Here is a 20781-nt window from a genome sequence, read left to right as displayed (position 1 = left end):
TAGACATTTGGTTTGCTTTGCTGTTGTGAGTAATGGGAACAGTATAATTTAAAAAAATAAAACAAACTGACTCTGCGATAACTCTCAAAAAAAACGGTACTGTTATATAAACTAAAAGTTTACTTCCTATATATACATAGCACTAAAAAAATCAGCCCCCCCCAAAAAATGCCAAAATAAATAATATGTGTACCTGCTGTTAAGTTTTTACCTAAGCCAGAAGTGGCAAATGACTGACATAGTTTTTTGTTTGGCCCGTAAGCTTTTTTAAAAAGGTATTTATTGCAATAGCCTTCAACCTAAAAAAATCCCAATTTCCTGCTTTTCTGAAAAGTCACCATATTCGGTAAAACTGAAGTCTCCTTCCTGCAGGGGCTGAGCGTCCCTCACTTCCTTTCGGTGGACGGAGGATCTCTGACTTCCCATGGATAATCCTCCCCTCCTCTGTATAGGCTCCCCGTGCAGCATTAGGGGCATGAGGGTCTGTAACCCCCGACCTAACCATACATTCCCTATGCATCGTTGTGAAGTCCAATGTGTGAAGAGACAGATGTGGAGAAGAGAACCATCTAAAAGTCAGGACAACTAGGTCAAACACAGCAGCCTCAGAAGCAAACAGCTCTTACCTGGGAATAACTAACTGGTTTAAGCAGGGGTGACTTGGATGTTTTTTCAGGACCATTCTGGTCTGAAGTGCTGAACTCGGTGCCCATGGGATCCAAGGACAGGGGATAAAAGGCATCTGACTTCCCATTAAGCTCTCACTGACATGGTGGAAGGGCTTCCTTCCACCATGAAAAGCAGGCAACAATTCTCAGCCACCCTAGCGGGACCGGAGACTTTGTCTCTGACTTAAGTCGGATGTTTTTATATTGCCTTATATATTTGTCATAGCTAGTTTGGAGTATCATTTATGTTCATCACTACTCAGAAATCACAGTAGCCAACAGACTACTTGTCTGTAGCTTGTCATTCAATGTTTTAATAATAATAATAATAATAAAAGCATCTATGACTACATTCCAAATTTGTTTGAAATATTTTGACAACTATACTTGGTACTTGGATATAATTGGTTGTCTTTTCTATGTACTTTGCTTATTTATTTTAGGCCATGCTGAGAGAGGATCCGTTGGCTTCAGGTTGCCTGACGGGTCCGTGGCTTGGAGAGAAAGCTACAGAACCATGATTTTCTAGGACTGTTGAGAACTGCAGACAGGCTCTGAACACGCAATCAATCTTTCCATCTGTTTGGTGAGTTACTGGGGGTACAGGGCAATATTTACTCTTTAGGGGTGGTCTGTTGCTATGTTTAAATGACTGGGTTTTGGAATAAGAAATTCAGACCCCGCTTAGTAGCCAAGTGATTTCTTTTGCAAGTTAGTTCACTGCCTAGGAAATCATTTCTCCATCTGTAAAATAACACATACGTTACAAGCTGCCACGGGTCAGATGGTGTAACTAATGGGAAAATGTTCTGTAACCGTGAACCATTCTGCGGATACCACTTGCTATACTACTGTTATTATATTTACCCCACTAAGGCAAATAGGTAACATTTATTATGCTATACAGAACATAAACAGTGTGGTATTTACCATAATGTAAAGAGTCCACCTGGCTACCTCATGCTCTCAAACCAGATGTAAATTTCATCACTGGGAAACCCAATTATTCTGAGCAAGGCTTCTGTGAAATTCTAAACACTTTTCCCCTCCCCCCCCCTTTTTTTAAAAGATTTAATTTATTTATTTGACAGACAGAGATCACAAGTAGGTGGAGAGGCAGGCAGAGAGAGAGAGGGGGAAGCAGGTTCCCCGCTGAGCAGGGAACCTGATTCGGGGCTCAATCCCGGGACCCAGAGATCATGACCTGAGCTGAACACAGTTGCTTAACCCACTGAGCCATCCAGGCGCCCCTCTCCTTTCCCATTCAAGACTTAAGTCCTACTCGTTGCTCTGTGTTGTGTATGGGGCCCTACTGCTCAAAAATGCATACTTGGGGGTGCCTGGGTGGCTCAGTCAGTTAAGCATCTGCCTTTGGCTCAGGTCATAATCCCAGGTCCTGGGATCGAGCCCCATGTTGGGCTCCTTGCTCAGTGGAGAGCCTGCTTCTCCCTCTGCCTCTCCCTGTTGTTCGTGAACTCTCTCTTGCAAAAATAAATAAATAAAATCTTTTAAAAATGCGTACATGGCTCCCAACAAGAGGTGTGCTAGCCTACCCAAAGGTCTAGTTGGTACACTGCCCTCTGGCTGCTGTAGGGAAGATGTGAAACCCATCTCGGGGAGGAGTGGAGGACCAGAGCCCTCTGTCTACACATGGGGACAAACACCAATATATAACACGCGTCAACTCATATCTACCTCCAAACAGACTGAGTCCGTGCACAAAGGAGACACTGGCCCTTGCCAACAAGTCTCTGTGATCAAACATTTTAAACACTCCATGCCTGGAATTTATAGCTGACAAGGCCTTTTTGCATTACCTTACATTATAAACATTTAATTTTTCAAAGTCCACGCAGAAGCCAGCAAGCTCGGGGGCCTATTAATCAGGAAAAGCATTCTGCAGAGCCCAGGTTCTCGGTCAGAGCATGCAGGAGGCTTAATCATGATTTATGTGTCCCAATTTCTAGGGCCCTGGCCTCAGCAAGTCCCACTGTGGCCTCCCCTTCTCTCTCCCTCAGGGTGGCACAGGCCCGACTTCAGCCTCCTGGACCCTCCTCCTGGACCCTGGGCAGAGCCGTCAAGACACTCGGCACAGGTGGCCATGGTGAACATGATTTATGTGGGCAAAAAATCCAGCCTTGCTCATTTCAGTTAGTTTAAATGGAAGCAAGACAAAATTTAAAAGAGCACCAAACATGAACCTGAGCGAACAGCTAAAGGCAGAACTGTAAAGCTAGGAGGGCTCCTTAGAGGGAATCAAAGGCTGAAAGGGCTTCCTGCCCAGGGTTCATCATTTCTTATTTTTTTAGACCAAACGGAATACTGAAGGGACATCTATAGTTGGTGCCAGGCGCTTTGCTAACTACTTAACACGCTTCACCGCGCGTCATTCTACAAGGCCCCTGTGACAGGGGTACTGTCACTATTACCCCCTTTCAGCCCATGACACTGTAGCTCAGAGAAACTTATCAATGTTCTCTGAGTCCCACCAATGCTGAGTGGTAGCCAGACTCAAACCTGGGGCCTTCATTACGGGACCAGCACGTCAGTCTTCACTGCGCAGGCCAGTTACCTGGGCCATCTGGCTAGAACTCAGATTCCTGGCCCCCACCCTCAGATTCTGATGCAATTGCTCTGGGAGGCACTCAGATGTGTGCATTTCTCGGAGACTCCCAGATGATGCTGGAGCTGCTGGTCCACAGACTATGGGCTTCACGGGGCCCCTGAAGCTGGATGCAAAATTCTGGCATTTTCTACACACAAGATCCAACACCCTCATCAGATTATGTGACTCCAACAAAAGATTAAGATCCACTGGTTTGGCGTAGAGGTTTCTCTGAAACTGGGGATCCCGGAAGGAAAGGACCTTATCAGAGAGGACCTCAGGCTGACAGAGTAGGACCCAAAACTCTAGCGTCCCCTCCATGCTGGTCTTGATGTATGTCACCAAACCAAGTCAGCAAACTACAGCCCACAGCCCAGCTGCCTATATTTGTCAATAAATTTTCAGTGGAACCGGGGCTGGGATTAGGTTGGGACAAGTGAGACAGAATGGATCCTATCTTTATTTAAAATTTGGGTATTTTGGGGGTGCCTAGGTAGCTCAGTCGGTTAAGTGTCTGCCTTTAGCTCAGGTCATGATCTTGGAGTTCTGGGATTGAGTCCCGCATTGGGCTCCTTGCTCAGTGGGGAGCCTGCTTCTCCCTCTGCCTGCTGCTCCCTCTGCTTGCGCTCACTCTCTATCAAATAAATGAGTAAAATCTTAACAACAACAAAAAAAGAATTTGGGCATTTTGTCCACAAACTTTTTCTTTTCTTTTTTTTTTTAAAATTTATTTATTTATTTATTTATTTGACAGAGAGAGAGAGAGAGAGAGATCACAAGTAGGCAGAGAGGCAGGCAGAGAGAGGAGAGGAAGCAGGCTCCCTGCTGAGTGGAGAGCCCGATGCGGGACTCGACCCCAGGACCCTGGGACCATGACCTGAGCTGAAGGCAGTGGCGTAACCCACTGAGCCACCCAGGTGCCCCAAACTTTTTCTTTTTTTAATTGAAAAATACAACATATCTGATGACTGAGGTTTTTGGTGCTCTTTTAAATTTTGCACCAAGGTTAATGCCTCTATTGCCTCACTTTAGTCCTGGCCCTGGAAATTTCTACAAGACCCTATATCAGCAGGTACAAGCACCTGGGATCCTGTAAGCAGCGGCTCATTTGTGTGGCTTGCAAGCCCAAAGAGCGGGCCGGATATTTGTGCTCTAGTTCTCAAGAGAACAACTAACTGAATCAGGCTAGAAACCCAAACACATGACAAGGAGGTGATTTCACAATGTTAGTGTTAGACAAATACTTGGTTCCCCACAGTTGGAAAACAGCAGTAGTAAAAAAAAATCAACACTTTGCTCTTCTTCCCCATTTTCTGGCCTATGAAACACCCAACCTAAGAGGCAGATTTAAAAATCCCACCCTGATTCTTAGGCCAGGTTTATTTTCTTTTGTCCAGGTCCCTTATTAGAAATGCTAAGGCAGCATAAAGTAGGAGGGGCGCAGGGCCACTGGGGCCTAGAAGGATGGGAACCAGCCTTACCTTGGAAGAGCATCGTCTGGCTGAAGTCACTGCGCATGTCATTCCGACACACCGCCTGGACCCGGAACAGGTAAAGGCTATCAGGGGACACATGGCTAATGGTGGCTTTCTGCAGGGGAAGAAAGGAAACGTAGTGAGTTGGTTTTGAAGGCTGCTACACACTTTACCTTCTAGAGCTGAACCTAAAATCAGGGAAAGTAGTCCTTTTAGATTACTGGGTCCCCTGGCCAAGCCTGAGAGCACTGATGTTTCCCTGACCATAGGCTCACTTTGAAAGGGAAGGAAGTTCAAAAATAACTGGCTGGGAGTCTGTTTTCAACACTGACATGTGCAGGGTGACAGATGTAACAAAATCCATCTTGACTCGTTCTTGAGTGTTGTTTGGGACACGTCCCCTGCCTTCTTTCCACTCACTAAACTTGGACTTCTTCTGTAACGACCCTACCTTTTGTGTAGTTACAGGCTATCCTTATTGACCCTAAACAGCCTCTAGAATTATCAAGTAGACTGACTTTTCAGAACCATGCAGAGATCTTAGTATCAGTAACAAAATCTTGGTGTGTAGGTTTCTTTGCAGTTCAAAGGCCTTGTTGTACCTTGACTGATGGATAATGTGGGGCACGATGCCAGGAGAGATCACCTGACTAGAAGCCAGATGTCAAGAGACCTACCTTTGTCACATCATTCACTAGCGGTGTGATTCCAAGTCAGTTGCTCAATGTCTTTTTGGCCTCTGCCAGCTTCAACTGTTACATGGAAAGAGTAGTGGCAACCTCCCAGAGTTCTTGTGAGTACTCCATAACACAGACCATGCAAAGCTTGTTCACAGGTATCCCACACCACACAACAAAAAACGCCCCTGGTCTAACACAGAGGTCAGCAAACTACAGCCACAGGACGAATCTGGCCCACTATCTATTTTTATAAATAAAGTTTTATTAGCACACAGCCACACCCATTCATTTACATGTTGTCTGTGGCAGCTTGCACCCCACAATGGCAGAGCTGAGTAGCTTCCATGAAGACCTTATGACCTCGAAAGCCCCCAAATTTTGCTATCTGGCTCCTTCTAGGAAATGGTTTGCCAACCCCTGGCCAGGCGTCACCAGCCAAATCCAGATTCCCACTTTTCATATTCCAAGAGCCTCTGAAAAGGAGAAAATGGAAAATTCCTGAAAAGCAGGCAGCCCTTGCTTCCTGAAACAACACACAATGAAAGAAACGGATTCTCAAAGACTTCCTAATGGATGAAATGTCCCGTCACTGAAACGTACATTCTGGGCCAAATACGGAAAGCAGTTCTCGGAGCTTAACTGCTGAGTGGCTAGTGAAATGCCTCTGAGCAGGTGGGCCAGTATGACTCACGACACCTCGTGCTGTGGCCTCACGAATGGTTTCCTGGGGACGGCACTGGGTTGGGGTCAAGTTATTTCACTCAAAGACTCATTTCTTTATTTTGGAAAAGGCAGGTAGTAACACCTGCCCCACAGGTGTGTAGCAAGGCCATGAAACAAGGACTCGGGCTTTTAGGTTTCAGAGCCACTGCCACCGCAAGTTAGAGAACAGCTTTGTTGCCACTAACTCAGCACACTTGACTTCCTGAGGAGTTAAGGAAATTCGTTTTGTGTGTCCCCAAAGAAAACAACCACCCTTAGAAAATTCTGATAAAAAAAGAACCTGCTGTCAAAGCATGTTTTTCTTGCCATCTCTCCCTTTCTCTGAAACTAATTTATGCCTCATTCTCGAAACCTCTGACCCCTGTTCAGTCTTCATTCAGAGCCAAATCTTTGCTCCGTTTATGCAAGGGTTTATTAGAATTCACTACCAACCCGTTATCTATTTATCTTTGTGTGTTTATTTTCCACCTAGAACAGGAAACCGCATAAGCACCTGGACAGTTTCTGCTGATGAATGCAAGTCATCTTTCCTCCAGAAAGAGGAAAATCCCTTATGGACTTCCAGCGGTGACAAGAGAAAGGTTAAAACATATCATAATTTTGGGTGCCTTTCAGTAGATTTCTCTCTGATTTCATGAAGCTCGTCATTCCCTAATGTGACCCAGATAACAATGTCTCGTGGGGAAATTGAAAATATAAATGGAAATGAAGTAAAGGAATCTTCATCTAAAAGAATATGAAAAGTATTATTCCATAACTGATTGAATGGGCCCTGGAGACTCTGTATTGGGAAGGAAAAAAAAGCGATAACCATCATTAAGAACCCCACTTGGTATTCCTACATTTTTTGTGTGCACATACAATTATGCTTTCATTATGCCACAGCCTTTTTTTTGATCAACAATAAGTGCAAGGCTTTCAAGCCCAAATGTGTCACTTTGAGTTTCCAGACAAAGACTTCCAGCCTCCTGCTTGTTGGGAGCATTTGCTTTTCCAGCCGAGAAGACAGCATCTGCAAACATCTGTTCTCAAGGGCCCCGCTGGGTATTGGGCACTAAACACTGATGGGAATGTTCACATGAGAAGCTGAACTGGGCATGAACAGCTCAAAGTGAGGTCAGATTGCCTAGGGTCTGAGATCCTGAGAACAGTGATTAAAAATCACATAGTCCCAGGGATCCTCTGTGGAATGGTCATGTGTAAGGCTGATGGAACACAGGAGTGGTGGGGAGGGTGGAGAGCTGCCTGGTCAAGGTGACTGTAAGAGTAGCAGGTGGGGTGGGGGGCGGGGCAGGAAGAGAAAGAAGAATTCTAGGAGTAATAGCCTGCCTTTATCGAGCACTTACTATGTGCTAGGACCTGTCGTGCGTTTGCATAGCTCATTTAATATTTATAATAACCATAACCGCTAAAAAGTGCTTCACGGAAGTTCTGTGTTGTGGTTGGTGGTTTTTCCAATGAAAGAACAAGCAATCCATTTGGAAAAGCCTGATTCCAGAAAAACGACCTCGCTTTTCCTGGCGGTGCAGTTAGACAGCGGGGCAGGGTGGACCGAGCCACGGGTCGGGGCGGGGGGGCGGGGGGGAATCAGGCCATGCCCCCGCCGGCAGTCGCTGCACCGCAGAGCACAGCCCTGGCTGGGGGCGCCCTCCGCGGGTGGGGGTAGCTGCGCTGACAGAGAAGGCACCAGGCGCGGGGACCCCCGGGACCCCACCCCCACCCCTGACAGAGATGCGGTGGAGGACAGGGGTGGGGGGCGGGGGAGGTCTTTTCGAACTGCAAGTCAGTTCTGAACATCTGCGCACAACAGGGAGCTTTTACCAAGTCCTTGTCGCTGTCCTTCGTGAACGTCTTCTCCTTCTCGTCCTCGTTCTTGGTCCAGCTGTAAGAGATCATGTAGTTCATGATGGGCGGGTGGTAGATGGTCTCTGGCTGGCTCCAGGACACCTGCAGCGCCGTCTGGTTCAGAGGCTGCACCTTCATGTGGACGGGCGGAGAGCTGCAAACTGAAGACAAGCACGCACACGCTCAGGGCCTCCCCGCCCAGCGCACGCGTCCGTCCTCCGCCCTGCAGTTCCTCAGCACTCCAACGTCAGGGCGCCAGCGGGGTACAGGACACAGCCGTCCTCCTTCCGCCCAGATTCACCTGCTGCTAACAGTCTGCACCTGTGTACTCCCAGTCTCCCCTCCTCTCTCTCTCACACACAACTGTTTTCCTGCAAAATCACGGGAAGCAGCTCACAAACCTGCTGACACGTCACTCCCTCATACTTGGGCCATTCTCTCCTATAACGGCATTGCCCTGCACACTTACACCCTCTTCCCCAGATTCATATGCTGAAGCCTCGCCTCTAATCTCATGGTATTTGAAGGTGGGGCCTTGGGGAGGAAACTGAGTCACGAGGGTGGAGCCCTCCTTATGAACGGGATTCATGTTTTTATAAAAGAGACCCCAGAGAACCCCGCCACCCCTTCACCCCAAGAGCACACAGCCATCTATGAACCAGGAAGCGGGCTCTCACCAGACAGAAAATCAGCCCGTGTCTTATCTTGCACTTGCTGGCCTCAGGGACCAGGAGGAAAAAGATTTGTTGTTTACAAATCACCCAAGCTACAGCAGTTTGTTGTAGCAGCCTGAGCTAAGACAATAACCATAATAACGTTATCATACCTAAGAAAATAAACATTAATTCAATAACATGATCGGAGGGGCGCCTAGGCAGCCCAGTAGCTTAAGCCTCTGACTCTCGGTTTTGCTTCAGGTCATGATCTCAGAGTCATGAGCTCAAACCCTGCGTTGTGCTCCCTGCTCAGCAGGGAATCTGATGGAGATTTCTCTCCCTCTTCCTCTGCCCCTCCTGCTCCTTCTCCCTCTCAAGTAAATAAATAAATCTTTAAGAAAATATTATCTGATACCTAGGCCATATTCAAATCTCCCTGATGGTGTGCAATGATTATTTCTAGCCATTTCCCCCATCTCATGCTGTAATTAGTTGTCACAACACCTAAGACTCTTCAAATCTATTAGAGTCCCTGGCTTTTTTCCTTGGTGACTTGTTTGAAGAAACCAGGCCGTTTGACTGTGGAATATTCCAACAAACTAAAATTGTAGATGAAATTTTGCTATAGGGGCGCCTGGGTAGCTCAGTCTGTTAAGCATCTGCCTTTGACTCAGGTCATGATCTTGGGGTCCTGGGATCGAGCCCCGCATTGGGCTCCTTCCTCAGCGGGAAGCCTGCTTCTCCCTCCCTCACTCTCCCTGCTTGTGTTCCCCCTCTCTCTGTCAAATAAGTAAATAAAATCTTAAAAAAATTTTTTTGCTGTAAATAGTTCAGAGTATAAACACATAATTTAAAAAGAGACTTTAAAGAATTTCAAAGACACAAATGTGGATGATTTTCCTATGGACGAGCAGCACCTCGTGTGATTACCCTTCTGGGGGGCATGAGGAAAACCAGGCAAATTCTCCTTTTCACTCCTGTGGCTGGTAGATTTGAAAGGACAGGTGGTTCTCCGTCTCTTTACAGACAAGACCAATCAAGGGTCGACACTATCAAGCTGGCCTTTAAAAGTGTGACATTTAGGGGCACCTGGGTGGCTCAGTGGGTTAAAGCCTCTGCCTTCAGCTCAGGTCATGATCCCGGAATCCTGGGATCGAGCCCCACATAGGGCTCTCTGCTTTGCAGGGAGACTGCTTCCCCCTCTCTCTCTGCCTGCCTCTCTGCCTACTTGTGATCTCTGTCTGTCAAATAAATAAATAAAATCTTAAAAAAAAAAAAAAAAAGTGTGACATTTAGGCCTTTCGATGTGTTCCTTCCCAGTGGCCATCAACCTGCTTCCAGGGGACTTAGGGGCTACAGCAGGGTTTCTTTTCTTTTCTTTTTTTTTTTTTAAAGATTTTATTTATTTATTTGACAGACAGAGATCACAAGTAGGCAGAGAGGCAGGCAGAGAGAGAGGAGGAAGCAGGCTCCCTGCTGAGCAGAGAGCCTGATGTGGGCCTTGATCCCAGGACCCTGGGATCATGACCTGAGCCGAAAGCAGAGGCTTTAACCCACTGAGCCACCCAGGCGCCCTACAGCAGGGTTTCTGAGCCTCAGCACTACTGACCCTGGGCCAGACAAGTCTCTGTTCCTGGGGGTGGGGGTGGGGTGGTGCTCCTCTGCCCGTGGGATATTTGGCAGGCACCAGGATGTAGGCGCCAGGAGTGCTCCCTGCCCAAGTTAGGACAATGCAAAAGGTCCCTGGATAAGGCCAGATGTCCCTGGAAGACCAGTCGCCCCCAGCTGAAAACCACTGGTCTAAAGGGGGAGATGAGGATTCAGCAAAGAATGATGGGTGCAGCTGGTATGACACACCTGGATGGAATGGATGGGCGTGAGGAGAGGCACGTGGTGTTTTCCAAGCACACTAGGGGAGGATCTGACGCAGGCTTTTCGAACAACTCCCCTGAGGAAGGCACATCTGCCTGAGAGCCGACAGGTGAGTGGAGATGAAAGTGGCGGGAGTCAGGGGAGGACGAGAGGGCAGGTCAAGGGACCACAGCAGGGAGAAGACCTGAGGGGCCAGAAGGAAGCCAGGAGGGCTGGATCCGGGCCCAGAGAACAATGTAAGAGGCAAAGAGTTTAGCTGGTGTGAGAGGCCGCACACCAGATGCAAAGTCTGGTCTTTATCCTATGAGCACTGAGAAGCCACTAGAAAGATCTAAACCAGAGAACAAAGCAAGCAGGTTTGCACTTTTCAAGATCCCTTGAGCTTCTACCTCCAGGTGGAAGAATGTGGAGGAGCCAGGAGTGAAGGAGGGAGGTGGGGAAGAGTTACTGCAGGGGGTCGGCCTTGCAGACCAGAGAGAGGGTATGAGAACAGCGAGTTCTAGAGCAAACACTTAGAGGAAAACTGAGGCCGGGTGATGTACTGGATAGGAAGGATGTGAGGGAGAAGGGGCAGTGAGGACCACGCTCAGGTCTGGGGTGTAGGAGGTGAGCAACACCGGAGCACGTGGGTCAGGGGACCATGGCTGGGTTATGGTGTCTACTGGAAGATCAATTACATCGTAAGCAGCCCACTGCGAGCCAGACTCCCGCATTTTCTAACCAAGAACCCCAAGCCCAAGGCTGCCCAGCATAGCATGATGGCTTTCCTGCCAGAAAAGCATGGGCCCAGCTTTAAGGACGTGGCTGCTGGAGACAAGCAGAGATTGATTTTGACAGGGAGGCATACTTTTGCTCTTCAACTGCCAAATCACGCTTCAGCCGGAGAGATTCGCTTTGTGTGACTGGGACAGGAAGGAAGGGATAAATTAATGAGGCATTCCCACTGCCCCGCAGAACCCCGGGAGGCATCGTGTTGCCTGCCTCGCAAATGCCACCAGCACAGGGACATCAAACACGGAATCTGAAGGGAGACTTCCAGTGAGACGCCGGGGTGTAGTGACAAGATAAGAACACAAGGTGGTGCTAATATACCGCTTTTAAGTAGCCCAACTTACTAAGTGGCTGTAGTTTCTCAAGACTCAGCATGGGGGTGGGAGGCAGGAGGAGGTGGGGGTCAAGAATCAGGAAAAGATCTACACCCGTCCTTCTGGCGCCAATAATGAACCAAGGAGATTCAAGTATTGGAAAGCTTCCATCTCTCACTGATGACCGTGTCAGTGTCAGATTTCCTGATTTCTACCTCTCTTCTCACCTCCTACCATGTTCTTATTTGATCTCCTTTATTCTGAAGACATCACTCCTCTGCTCCAATTAGTGGTGAGCGGTACGGGGATGCATCTATCTCCAACAGTTACATCACCACCACATAAATAATTCTATCACCCACATGTGGATGCAACCATTCTTATTTATTCTTTGAAATTAAAATAGCTCGGTTTTCCTTTTGATTAAGATGATTCATGTTAATGTTTTTAAAAAGAAACCCAAATGATACAAAAAAAGAAGTGAACTTAAAGAAAAAAAAAATTACCACCAATCCCAGAATCTAGAGATAACCATTGTTCACTTTATGGCGATCGCATATTCAGGTATCTCTTCATACACACGGAAAAGCACACACATACAATTTGATGTAAATGGGATATGCTTTTACATTATAGTTGTTACATTGTTGTTGTGTTTTACCCAGTAAATCGTGACAATATTTCCTTGTCAGTAAAGAGAGTCTGGCATCACTGTTTTGAATGGAGGTATGCAGGTACAGAATTCCACTGTCTCAACAAACTAGAATATATATATATATATACACACACACTATATATATATACACACTCGAAACCAGCACTTAACTTTTTAAATGCTGAGATTATCATTTTTGGAGACTCTGTGGATCACATGATAACTAGGGAGAATCTCTGTCCCACAGGACCTTTGTTTAAAAAAAAAAAAGTTTATTTTTATTTGAGTAGAATTGACAAACCATGTTACATTGTTTCAGGTATATAACAATGCACTAGAAAACACTGAGTGAAGCTCACATAAGAGGCAGGTCTGGTCTCTAAGGAGACCATCTACTCGGGCTGAAATTCAGTAATGGAGGGGCGTCCCAAGATCCATGTCTGTCCTGGACTACGTACTCAGTCTTGGAGTGCAAAACCAGCTCAGGCAATAAGTAAAGGAATGAGCATGGCCGCACACCCGTCAAACTTTATTCACGGACACTATGTTCCGGTTTCTTACGATTTTCTTTTTTCTTTTATGTTTACTCGCTATTTAGATACCAAGTCCTCTATATTAGTCATTTTTTATTCAATTTATTTAAACTTAAAAAAATAGTTCCCACATGGGTTTTCATGTGTTAGGAAATCCTTTTGATTTTTTTTTCACCTGCTTAGAATAAAACCATTATTCCTGGCTCATAAGGGTACAAAATGTTGTGCTCAAGTTGGCCCATGGGTCAGTGGGCCCATGGCCCACGGATTCCTGATGGAAGATAAAGGGAGGCCAAAGGTTTATCTGAAGCGTGTTCACCACCTACATTCGCGTTCTTAGCACTGGATGCTGCCCCTCCATACAGCCTGAGAGGCTCACTCCTCCAAAGCTGAGACCCTTCCTAGCACCTACTAGTGTGGAATTATGTTCGTGACTTCACTGATTACCCGTAATAGATAATCTACGTGCCCACTCGCATGGAGACTAGTGAGGCTGCTGCGCTGTCTGTCTGGCCGGCCGCATTATCCCCGTGCTTAAAACAGAGCGGGCCCTCAGTAAAGAGTGGCTGAAGGAAGGGCACGGGGGGTGGATGGACTAAGTGCCCGATTCCCCTGGTGCACGGGTCCTGTGTGCCAGCACCCATCCCATGCCCACCATTTCCCTCCAGCCCTCTCTCCGGCCAGCATTCCCACCCCGCCCTGCCCCAGCCTCCTTGAAGGACTGGATTCAGCCTCACACTTCCCCTCTGACGTCTCTGGGCTCCCGGAGCTCCCCACCTCAACCTGCCCGTCACGCGTGTCCCCATTAGCAGCCCACCTCTCCGTCTCTGTGGTCTGACTGGAGGCACCTCCCGGGCAGAGACCACACTCCTCATCACTCGTGCCCTCGGCGGGGCCTCAGATTAGATTCACAGAATGAGGGAAGGTATTTAGCGCCTCAGTCAGGACCACTGATAAAGTTCCTGTCTACAGAATTTTAGTGCCACACAATCCATCCCTGGGGTCACCTTCAGAAGCACTCAAGTTTGTGTGAAGATCCTGTCCCCCAGGCTTTAACTCACATCTCTGTCAAGGGGATGTCTGCCGATCAGAAAAAAACGTTCGGTCTCCGGAGGTGACAGAACTGCCGGTATGCTCAGTGGCTGGGGGAGGCGAAGTGATCAGATGCCCTTCAAACAACAGGCACATAAGCAGACAGCACAGCCCTGTGTTCTGTGTTTCTAAGTTCTGCTTGCTTTCTGGGAAAAAGTTTCCATCACTGTGATGGAAACTCTTTCCCTAAAACCTCCCTTTAAAATGCAACATATAAAACACAGCATTAAGGGATTTTATGGAACAGTCTGGAAAAGCTGGTCTGTTAAGCATGAGCTTTGGAGCCAGACTCCTACACAGCCTTGTGTTCTCATCTGTACAATGGGTGGCTGATATCTGGCAAAATCCTCTTCCCAGGGTTGGGGCAAGGATTATAAAGAAGAGTGGGGCTGGACAAGAGTCTGTGAGGCTCAGGCCCAGTGGCAAATCCAGGGAGAAGCCACCACACGCACACAGTGTTTTTAAGAAATTGGCATTTTTTTTTAAAGATTTTATTTATTTATTTGACAGACAGAGATCACAAGTAGGCAGAGAGGCAGACAGAGAGAGAGAGGGAAACAGACTCCCTGCTGAGCAGAGAGCCTGATGCAGGACTCGATCCCAGGACCCTGAGATCATGACCTGAGCCAAAGGCAGCAGCTTAACCCACTGAGCCACCGAGGTGCCCCCAAATTGGCATATTTTACACATACAGCTGGATTTTTAAATTAGCGGCAGAACAGCTTTCCTTCAGCGCGGGGGAAAGGGTGGTGCTCACTTTTGCCACAGTTCCTACCACTCCCCATTGCCTCTGCCCAGCGCATGTCACTCACAGCTGCCCGGCTTCCAAGGCCAGCTGACTTTTCTGCTGGTCTAAAATGAGCACCAGGAGCACTGTCCTAGGCACCCAACAGGTGCCCAGTACCCTTGAAAATGACCTTTGCAGCTGCACCGAGACCAGGGAGAGGGCCAGTCATCTTTTATACAAACCCGAAGCCTTTTAACCACGCGGGAGTGCCCCAGCTGGCTCTCTAAACAAATCTTCCCTGTGAGGTGTTCCTGCCATCAGCCTTCCCCTTCTCAGGGGCCTGATTACATTCTCACTGGCTTCTGATTGCTTTACACAGGCATCTCAGATGATGCTCGGTGTCAGCTCTGAGAATTTCTGCCTTCCTTCTATACCACCTTTAATTAGGAGCCCAGACTTCGTTAAATAATGAAGAGGCTTCTAGCAGCGCACCCAGGGTCCTCTGATTCTAAATCAATGTCAAGGATATTTTCTCAGTGGTTCTTAGAAAAGGGTCGATTCCCCCCAGCCCTACACCTACCCTTCTTCCTTCTGGGTGGTAGATAAACTGATGGGACAGGTTCCGTTTCAAAGTCCCTGGTAACTTGCCTTCCACTACTGACGGGTCTCCTCCCTGCACCTGCCACCCGAGTGCCACGGGGGAGGCAACAGGCTGATTCCTGATCCAGACTCAAGGGGCCAGCTTGGTTCAAACATAGCAACTTGGCAGAGAGTCACAATTTCACAATTCTTTCAACAGAAATCCCACTGTGCCTCGGCCAGGGGGCTGTGGAAGGGGGCATCTATCTGTGACATCATCTACCACACGGGGTCATGTCCGAGGCAGACAGGGAGAGGGGATGGTAAGGAATCCTATCTCAGAGCGGAAGGGACGCACTCAAGTGACCCAGAGCCACCGAGCCGCGCCTCAGACAGCTTAAATGCCTGTCACTTCTTTATCATGCCGCTCAGCTTAAGAACCCTTGAACATGGAGTCCTGTAGGGGAAATTTCCAAAGAAATGGCCTCAGGGAAGGATTTTTCTTTTTGACGGGCTGAATCAAAGGGGCCTAGGTAAACACGAAATCCCCCAAAGCAGACCACGTAGGACTTTAAACCTGGAATCCCGGTGCTCTGAGGTGTCACCTCGCCCACCCCGAGTGAGCTCACAAAAAGGAAGCTGCACAGGGACTGAGCCAGAACCGGGAAGGAGGACATCAAAGCCAGGCAGATCTGGCATGTTGGGTTTTTATGACATCCCAATAATGTCTGTTTGGTGCTGCCAAGCATGCTGAGGGCCAGGCTCCATGCCCTCATCTCAGATAATCCATGCACATATAACTAAATCTGAGGGGTGGGTTCAATTATTCTCCCCATTAAAGATGATGAAGATATGGGATTCAGAGAGCCCAAGTCATGGCGCTGGGCCAGTGACAGAGAGGGAGGAGGGTTCCAAACTAGAACCCTGTCTGTTGCACTTGAGACCAGAGCGGGTGGCGGGTGAGCCGTGGGAAGGTCACGGGCTTTCTGTTCACATACGCCTCCCACATCGGTTTGCTATCTGCAAGATTGCAATAAAATGACAGGAGTGTTACTCCGAGGTTTCAAAGGTGAAGCCGGCCCCACACAGGTACTACGCATCACTACGCAGCCTCCTTCTGCCCTTAGCCGTCCCCGTCCGCTCTGTTCTCAATGACAGAGGAGAGCGTAAGGTGTCTAGACAGTTTCCACAGCAGCCTCCCCCTCCTTCAAGGCCCTGGATGGATGGAGCTCTATCACCACTCTCCCTCTCAGAAATGCAGTCTAAGCTTGTGGTCCCCCAATCCATCACAGGGATGCTGGAATTACATGGGGTGGTGCAGGGTGCCCCCTCCCAATGCCTTTACTGCCTGCCGTTCCAAGCTGACGGTGCAATAGTAACGAGTCCTATTTGGTGAGTCTGGCCCTGGGCTGAGTTAGTGCATTTCAGAAACCGGGGCATGGAATCCTCTCTGTCATTCTCTGGGGCTCCCGGCTCCATCCTTACTCCGGTTTCGGAGTCAGAGATCCAAGAGGGTCATCCGTTCACTTTCTCACTTTGGAGGCAGACTGCTTTGGTTCTGGACACACCAGAAAGTTTTGGGTAAAACTTTCAGGGTAAATGAATGAAAGGCGCAAGCACATTCTGACTGACATATAGGAAGTGTGCTGTCAAGAGTTGTTATGGTTAAGTATTTATTGAGCACCTACGAGGTACCAGGATGTGGACCGGGAACTAGGGATAAAGGGGAACACAAACTGACACAGTCTGGGACCTTCTAGAGATTACAGCCCAGAGAGAGAAACACACCAGCCACTTAATCCTCCTAAAACAGAGTTCTTAATTCAGAGCTTCTTAGAGGCTCTAGAATGAATCCACAGACATCTGTGAACACGGATGGGTAAAAAAATACACTTTTGTTTTCACGGATCGTTCCCTAAAATTGAGCATTGCCTTACATTTCAAATGCTGGCAACAAAGTACAGCAGCAGTAATTAGCAGGACCTATGAGACATCGCCAAAGGAAATCACAGATATATTCCTGTTAGATTACAGTTGTTGCCAAGATCTCAAATTTTCCTTCATGTTCATTATTATTTCAAAATTACAATGGTTATTAGACCTGCTGTTAGATTTTATAATTTAATGCCTTCATCAAGAAGTGGATAAATTACTGTATTTCAATTAAATTTTTTGGGATAATATCTAAGGATAATTGGCTTCCTTGGTAATCTATTTTACTTTATTTTATGCTTCTAAAAAACCACCAAAATGAAAAGAAGTCTGTGGGATTCATCAGACAGCGGCAGGGGCCTGTGGCATCCAAAATGTTTAAATACTCCCAGCCCTAAGGATTATGTAATTATAAAAATATTACATTTATTCTGTACAAAGTTTTTTTTTTTAAAGATTTTATTTATTTGAGAGAGAAAGTGTATGAGAGAGAGAGAGAGGGAGAGAGAGCACAGTGGTGGGGAAGGGGCGGGGGAAAAAGCAGACTCCCTGCTGAGCCCAACGTGGGGCTTGATCCCAGCACCTGAGATCACGACCTGAGCCGAAGACAGACACTTAATCGACTGAGCCACCCAGGCGCCCCTGTACAAAGGATTAATGAAGGACCCGACCCAGGTTTGGGGGGTTGGTTAGGAAAGATTTACTGACCAGAATGACGTCTGAACTGACATCTGAACAAGAATAAGTTTTATCAAGTGAACAGGAAGGAAGGAGGCTTAGATATGTCTGAAAGAAAAAAAACCAAAAACCAAAAAACACACAGCTTGTACAAAGGCCCTGCAGCTGGAAACCTGGAAAGAACTCTAGAATGGCAGGCAAGCACAGAATGAAGAGAAAGGGTCTAAGGCCAGGTCTTGAAGTCAGTAGGTGTTGGAGCCAGAGTCCACCCAGGTGGGTCTTACTCAAGGCCAGCCTTTGCAGGACAGCCACTTTCTCATGATGGGACAGACTCTGGTGCCCCACATTGTGCCAAGAACAAGGACAACTGTTTCTAGGTTTTAAATCTATGGTGTTTTCACTAATGCAAATGGCATCCGGTTATGGGACAACAGAAAACATAAATGTTCATCCCTGCCCTCGTTCCTGGCACAGAGCTCCTAAAACCCTTGTAATTGTCTGAATGCGAAGATCACTAGGGGAATCTCGTTATAATGTTTGTTTCTGACCCCATCCCTGGCAGAGGGCTCCTGCCACTCTTGAAAATCTCTACGTGATAACATGTTCCTAACTCCACAGGGACAGAGGAAACTCCTACACCGGGGACCCTCCCAGATCTCGCCCTACGTAACTCTTCACCTGCATCCTTTATCATTCGCTCTCGTAGACTGGTGAGCGAAATTATGTGTTTCCCCAAGTGCGGCTCTCTAGCAGATTAATCAAACCTGAAGCGGGGGCTGTGGGAACTTGTGATTTGTAGCCACGTTGGACAGAAGTTTTTGGTAACCTGGGGACCTACCACCTGTGACTGCCATCTGAAGTGGGGTGGGCACAGTCTTTGGGGACTGAGCCCTTAATCTGTGGGATCTGATGCTCTATCTCCAGGGAGATAGTATCCAAACTGAGTTCAGTCTGTAGGACACCCAGCAAGTGGCAGAGAACTGCTTGCTGGAAGACTTCCCGCCCCCCAATTTGGTAACCAGAAGTGCCTAAAGTGAGTTTTCAGTGTAAAAGTAAGGGATACACGCACATGAGGTGGAGAACTGGGGTTTTCCCTACGCAGGAGGAGAACCGTAAGTTTCTCTAACCCATCTGCGGATTTTTTTTCTAACCACCCAACGGCAACCCCTCCATTCCCATGAACAAGAGCTGGTGTGCAGTTTCCCAGCCAACAACTGAGGATTAGAGGCTCTGTGTGGCAATTACCACAGAAGACAGCAAATTCTTATCCCATCAGCTGTCTCTGCTGTGCACGTAACAGAGCCCCAAGCTCAGAATACAGTGGTGGTGGCAGCGGCGGCAGCCAGTGTCCAGGAAGGCTGAAGCAGAAATTCTATTCTCCAGTCCTCCAAGCATGCGGTTCTGACTTTCCCACATTATGCTCCTCCTGATCTCTCCTACCTCCTTGGAGTCTTTTTTTTTTTTTTTTTTTTTTTTTTTCCGTGAGAGCCTCCTTCCTTTGAGAATTAAAGGCCATGGGAGGTGTCCATGTCCTGTGCAGGAAGCAGCATTGTTCAGCCTGGCGCTCAGGGAGGTGGCAAAGTTCAGAATGAGGCATATTCCCAGCCCCACTTGACAACAGCTGCTTCTTGGACATTGGGTGGGAGACAGGACTCCCTGTACTGCAGGGCCCCCTTCCCTCCCTTTCAAGCTGAAGGTGCTGTGATTTCCTGCCAAAAGGGCAAAGTGGACCCATCCCACTCTAAGTGGGCACAGCATCCTCTCAAGACAGTCCTGCCAAACGTCTACCTTCTCCCTCTGCCTTGCTCTGGGTACGGGCTCCAAAGGGAGGTGTGCACCAGACACCAGGGTACAGGGCTAGGGTGAACAGAGGCCCAGTGTCCCTGTGTTGGAGCTGGGTTTTCTCCGGCTGAGTCTCCTATCCCCACCACTGAAATGACGTTATGGCCTCGGGGATTACCAAGAAATGCCCGGGTCACCTAGAGTTCTGTAGCTGCCCTCAGCAATGTGAGACTTTTGTCAAAACACCACCCAAGATCTAAGCTCCCATGAGCTGACTTTATAAGAGAGTCCAATAGCCATGTCAAGAGATCAACTAATGACCCACACTGATAGGTTTAGCCATTGATTCTAGATGATTATGATTCATTAGGTCAGGCTGCCCATATCTGTTTCAATCTGGCTCTTACAATAACTTTTCTCTTACAAAGAGGTATCTCCAAGGCTAGGTATCTTTTAGGTTTGAAAGGGGTGTCCTGGCTCCCACACAACGGTCACCTTGTCAGCTTTAAATCTCTGCCTCTTGGGTGCCTGGGTTCAGGTCATGATTCCAGGGTCCTGGGATTGAGCCCCGTGTTGAGGGGCTGGGGGGGGGGGTTCTGCTCAGCAAGGGGTCTTCTCCCTCTCCCTCTTCCCTGCTCATGTTCTCTCCTCTCTCTCAAATAAATAAAATCTTAAAAAAAAAAATTAAATTTCTGACTCTCCTTTGGCATTTTCCTCTTATTTGATCTCAGTTGTGGCTCAGGGCATGAGCTCCACTGTTTGGATTCCAAGCTCATTTCGACCCCCAGATGCAGCATCTGCACCAACTGGCCATTTGGTTAGGATGGCCCTCAATGGGATGGTTCCAGGGTCTCCTGTATGTGGAGACTGGCCTCGAGCAGCCAATCCTGGGGCTGGCCAGAGGACCCAAGAGGAGAACAGAAGTAGGATGTGCGCAAGGAGACCAGACTATGAACAGGTAGCGCCCCTGGTGGACACCAGTGGCAATTACCTATTCAGCCCACAGGAAGGACAAAACCCCCTTGGTATCTGGCTGCGCCTGGCATATGGATCCACACACCCTGAGGAGCCACATAGATTTCTAGCTGGTTTCTGGAACCAGCGGTTTTAAGTGGTGAGGACATTCCTGACTGAAAAGGCTCCTCTCTTCTGGGCAGGCTTGGCTGTCGCCAGCCCATGAGCACAGAAACTGCA

General features: G+C 47.9%; 1 protein-coding gene across 4 annotated transcripts in view; it reads right to left on the bottom strand.

The window, feature by feature from the left end:
* The window catches only part of PTPRG (protein tyrosine phosphatase receptor type G), a 696945-nt gene that overhangs the window by 96124 nt on the left and 580040 nt on the right, over nucleotides 1-20781 (bottom strand). For all 4 annotated transcript variants that reach the window (XM_045990633.1, XM_045990636.1, XM_045990635.1 and 1 more), the window contains exons 9-10: nucleotides 7973-8157; nucleotides 4755-4863 (exon numbers count right to left, since the gene is read on the bottom strand). In XM_045990633.1, the coding sequence (XP_045846589.1) occupies nucleotides 4755-4863; nucleotides 7973-8157 (294 nt within the window). The remainder of the gene's footprint in view (nucleotides 1-4754; nucleotides 4864-7972; nucleotides 8158-20781) is intronic.

Source organism: Meles meles, chromosome 20 (assembly GCF_922984935.1).
Source record: "Meles meles chromosome 20, mMelMel3.1 paternal haplotype, whole genome shotgun sequence".
NCBI lineage: Eukaryota > Metazoa > Chordata > Mammalia > Carnivora > Mustelidae > Meles > Meles meles.
This window is presented reverse-complemented; position numbering and strand designations above follow the sequence as displayed.